We start from the raw sequence: 4,359 nt of genomic DNA, 5'->3' as shown, positions 1-4,359 counted from the left end.
CCAAACCCCCGCCACAACTCCCACGCCCGCTCAGATGCTGCCGCTCGCCCGCCGCCTGCTGCTGCCGCGCGGACGCCGGCTCCTCCACACGGCCCCGCCGGCGGACCCGGGCGTGCTGGCCTGCCGCCTGGCGTCCCGCGCCGTGGTCCGCTTCCGGGGCCCCGAGGCGGCGCGCTTCCTCAACTCGCTCCTCACCAACGACGTCCTCCTCTCCCACGGCTCCCCCGCCTCGTCCCAGCCGCAGAGGTACGCGCCCACGCCCAACGCGCCCGCGCGGGCGCCCCCGCCGCGGTACGCCGCGCTGCTCACGCCGCAGGGCCGGTTCCTCTACGACCTCTTCCTCTACCGCCCCGCCCCGCGCTCCCAGATGCTCGACCGCACCGGGGCCGCGCCGCAGACCGGGGAGCGGCCCGGCGGGGAGGAGGGTGGGGAGGGGGACGGGGAGGTGCTCGCGGATGTCGACGCCGCTGAGGTCGACGAGCTGCTCGCCTGCTTCAAGAGGTGAGGATTCGCAGAGCTGATTTATTTTGTGCATCCCGTGCTGACACGAAACTTGCAGTCATTACTCTGACCATTTGCATGGTCGAACTGCGACCGGAAAAGTAAGATTGTTTGGGGAAAGAAACAGTACGAGCTAATCAACCTATGGGGCCAATTATCTCTAGGAAACGGAGTTTCTGTAGTCAAAGCAGTTGCTGATTGATTAGTTATTTCCTTGTGTTGTCAGAGGATACAGTTTGAAGATGATCGATTGTGTGCCCGTTTTGGCTGGACATTCCAGTGCATAACTTGGAGTCATGAATCTTGATTTTTCAGTGCCATAAACATTGAAGTTGCAACCCCAGAAGGACATCAGCTGGATCACAATTGGGAAATTAATCCTAGCTGACAATGTTTCGGTCCCAACTAGGAGCCTGCGCATGTTTTGGTCTCAACTAGGAATCTGAGCATGTTTCGGTTTCAACTAGGAGCCTGAGCATGTTTTGGTCTCAACTATGAATCTGAGCATGTTCTGATCTGAACTCGGGATCTGAGCATGTTTGATCTCAAGTAGCAATCCTGTTTGGTTGGGGGTTGTTCTTGACTGTGGTGTGGACATGAGAATTTTGATGCTTTTTTTATCATTTAGTATGTCCGTTATAGCTTTCCAAACAGTCAGGGTCAAGTTCAAATCACTTATGCCATGGCAATTTTTTTGTCCATTTTGCAGATATCGGCTAAGAAGCAAGGTTGAGATAGATAATGTAAGTGAGGAGTTTTTGTGCTGGCAAAGATTTGGAAGTGATGTCGCACATTCTGAACCTTCCACTCAAGAACCCGAGGCTCAATCCATTGGATGGGGACAAGGCAGTGACCATGCTGCTGAGTCATCTGCACAAGGGAACGGTCATGGTTGGCAGTGGCTCAAAGATCCTCGGCTTGACATTCTTGGCTACAGAGGAATATTTCCAGCTGATACAATACGTAAGTCATTTGTTCTTGGTGCTTTCTAAAATTACATTTGATATGGTGCTCAATATCTACCGATGGTCATTTGAACATGCAAGTAACTCTTGGTTGTGCCCGCAGCACCACTTGTTGAGGCTGACAAAGAAGCAGATGAACGCCATTATTTGCTTTGGCGTATAGAAAATGGGGTTGCAGAAGGCTCAACTGAGATACCAAAAGGTAGGATTAATTTCCAGTTGATCTGTTAAGACACTGAAACATCAGCATACTTAGAGATTTGTATAGCTATTTGATGTTCCTTGGTTAAGGACATGGCTTCGATTCTGGAATGATTCGTTCAGTGTTATGTTGAAGAGTCTGGCCATTTAAACTGGTACTCCCTCTGTAAACAAATATCAGTTTACGGAGGTAGTACCCAGCACTGTAATTCAATGGTACAGGAAGAACTGTGCTACATCCTGTTAACAACAGTAAAACTATTGATGAAAACATCTGCATCTACTGAAGCAATTTTAAGGAAATTAGATTGCGTACTCATGGTTTGTCAGGTCATTCTGGTTGGTTAGTGGTGGTGATGGATATTTTACAATTGCATACATTATCTATAAGGAAGAGCTTAGAAGCCTACAGTAGCATAAATCGTATAGGCAATTTCATTTCTGTCTTACGACTTAAGATAGTAATGCTAGGAGCCCAGAGATTCTGGTTGATTGGTGCTAGTGAATTGTTCAGTACGGTGGCTTCAGGGGCATAGCTTAGAAGCATAGTCTCTTGTCTCTTGTAGGCTGTAGCACATGGGCAAGTTGGTATGGGAACTCTGTCTATGCTTAACTAACATCTTTTCTCCTGCCCTTTCTTGCTTTCCTAATTGTATCATTTTTGGCTGTTACACTATGTTTCCTTACATTTCCAGCTTAAACATTAAGATGCTTGTTCTTTCCTCTTTTGCTAAAACCATCTTCTTTTGTACCAGGTGAAGCAATCCCACTCGAGTACAATCTTGCAGGCCTGAATGCTATTTCATTCGACAAGGGGTGCTATATTGGTCAGGAGCTGATCGCACGCACACACCACCGTGGTGTCATCAGGAAGCGCCTGATACCCTTGAAGTTTGTAGATGAAAATGACAAAGGTATTAATTCTGTGCTAAATTATGCAGTCATCGAGTCTCTGTCAACCGGATATTGATTCTGCAACCTCTGTTATCAGAACTCGAGCAGGCTGTTGCTCCTGGCTCAGATGTCGTGGACGACGCCTCTGGTAAGAAAGTGGGTACGGTAAGCACCGCTCTCGGCAGCCGTGGGATGGGTCTGTTGCGGCTCGAAGCAGCACTGAAGGAAAACGCTATCCTTGCCATCAGCGACAACAGAGATGTGAGGGTCAAGGCGATTAAGCCAGACTGGTGGCCGGCTGAGTGGACAGAGGTCTTAGCACAGCAGAGCGCAGTCGCTTGATCTTTTAAATTTCCAGTACCTGACCAAAAATTCGAGCGAAATGAAGTAATGAAGTTCTTCGTAGTTCATAGAGGCAAATCTGAAGGATCTGGGCGCCAATTCTTTCATAGAGGCGCTGTGAGTAGGGGTGGAGTTTCAGACAGTTTAGCAAAGGTTACCTGACTGTGGTCTGTGGTCTCTCAGTTTCTGGGCCTAGTTTCTTGGTCTACTGTCTTATCAATTTCTGCACCTAGTTTCTTCCTTACTGTACTCCCTTGTGGCAAATGATAGATCAAGAATAAGCTACTGTGTACAAATTATACACTAAAAATAAGTCTCCTGTTTTAGGGTTTGCCAGTTCCCAAATGTTTTCTTTCGAACATCTCTGAAACGGATGATCTAATTTTGCAGACATTTTAACTCGTCAGCAAATCTTGTTCAAAGTTGTTAATTTGTCTTGGGAAAAAGGAAAATCTTCTCGTGCTGTTGTCGCCTCTGTTTTGTTTCGAGCGCCTTTTTCTGTCAAGACTTTGTTTGAAGCTCCTAGATTGGCCGCACCTCGAAAGATATGTCTTCCAAAATGGAAGATACTGAACTTCAGCCTATTGTGAGAGAATGAATAAACTCTTCACAATCTTCTTAGTTGCTTCGTCTGCTCCATCGTTTGCTTTAAATCCTCTGAAGCAATACACCTCCGGCCGGAAATCACACTGATGTTGTAACCTCGTGTGTAGAAATCTAGACAGGTGTAATCACAAATTCTGATGCTTCCTAGTCCTAGGATGTCAGTGGATTTTAGTGGCATTGCAAGTGCGATTCCAGTTCTAACTAAGTGCACAACTTGTGTAGATTGTGTTTGTGCTATTATTGGTCTGAACCAAGCAAAGATCGAGCTCTGCTCCTTGCCCGCACAGCTATGCAAATAGCTTGATAGCTGGGGAGACGCGTGCCACCGGCTGATAAGACCCGTCGCACGGCGAGGCGAGGGTAGCGGCGTTCCGATTGGAGAAGGCGAGGCGAGGGTAGAGGCGTTCCGATTGGAGAAGGCGAGGCGAGGGTAGCGGCGTTCCGATTGGAGAAGGCGAAGACGATGGCCGGCGTAGATTGACGTGCAGACCATATCTTGTTGGCAAGTCATATCAAAAGCTTTTAGTATGTGTTTGGAATGAAGAAATATGTTCCCTTGGTTAATTAGTGGAAACTGTACTACATGAAACAGCACTTCAGCTTGTTGTGGCCTCTGTTTTGAGCGGCATTTGCTGTCAGCTCTGTTCTGAGCGCTTATTTCTCACCACTTGGCTGCACATAGAAATTTGCCTTCTAAAATGAGATGCGGAATCAATAGAGCTTATCTTAAGAAATACTGGTATATTTTTCCACTTTGAGAGAAAATCAGTCACTGCCCCTCTTAATTCAGCGAGTTGGGAGAAAGCAAATAATCTCATAGCATACCATGTACTAGTATGAATCATGAGTG

The 4,359-nt window shown here is 47.4% G+C and overlaps 1 protein-coding gene across 1 annotated transcript; it reads left to right on the top strand.

Annotated features, from left to right (window-relative positions):
- Positions 1–7: 7 nt before the first annotated feature.
- Positions 8–3,266, top strand: LOC119347614 (putative transferase At4g12130, mitochondrial). Its single transcript, XM_037616223.1, has 5 exons — positions 8–501; positions 1,211–1,464; positions 1,570–1,668; positions 2,423–2,581; positions 2,659–3,266. The coding sequence occupies exons 1-5, from the start codon at positions 35–37 to the stop codon at positions 2,901–2,903; spliced, it is 1,224 nt and encodes a 407-aa protein (XP_037472120.1). The 5' UTR covers positions 8–34; the 3' UTR covers positions 2,904–3,266.
- The last annotated feature ends 1,093 nt before the right edge of the window (positions 3,267–4,359 follow it).

Source organism: Triticum dicoccoides, unplaced genomic scaffold (assembly GCF_002162155.2).
Source record: "Triticum dicoccoides isolate Atlit2015 ecotype Zavitan unplaced genomic scaffold, WEW_v2.0 scaffold69641, whole genome shotgun sequence".
NCBI classification, from domain to species: Eukaryota; Viridiplantae; Streptophyta; class Magnoliopsida; order Poales; family Poaceae; genus Triticum; species Triticum dicoccoides.
Note: the sequence above shows the minus strand (reverse complement) of the source record. Positions and strands in the feature narration are given on the sequence as shown.

Coding starts and splice junctions, on each gene's coding strand:
- LOC119347614 (XM_037616223.1), top strand. CDS start 35: ATGCTGCCGCTCGCCCGCCGCCTGCTGCTGCCGCGCGGACGCCGGCTC. Junction 502..1,210: donor CTGCTCGCCTGCTTCAAGAG/GTGAGGATTCGC, acceptor TCCATTTTGCAG/ATATCGGCTAAGAAGCAAGG. Junction 1,465..1,569: donor ATTTCCAGCTGATACAATAC/GTAAGTCATTTG, acceptor TTGTGCCCGCAG/CACCACTTGTTGAGGCTGAC.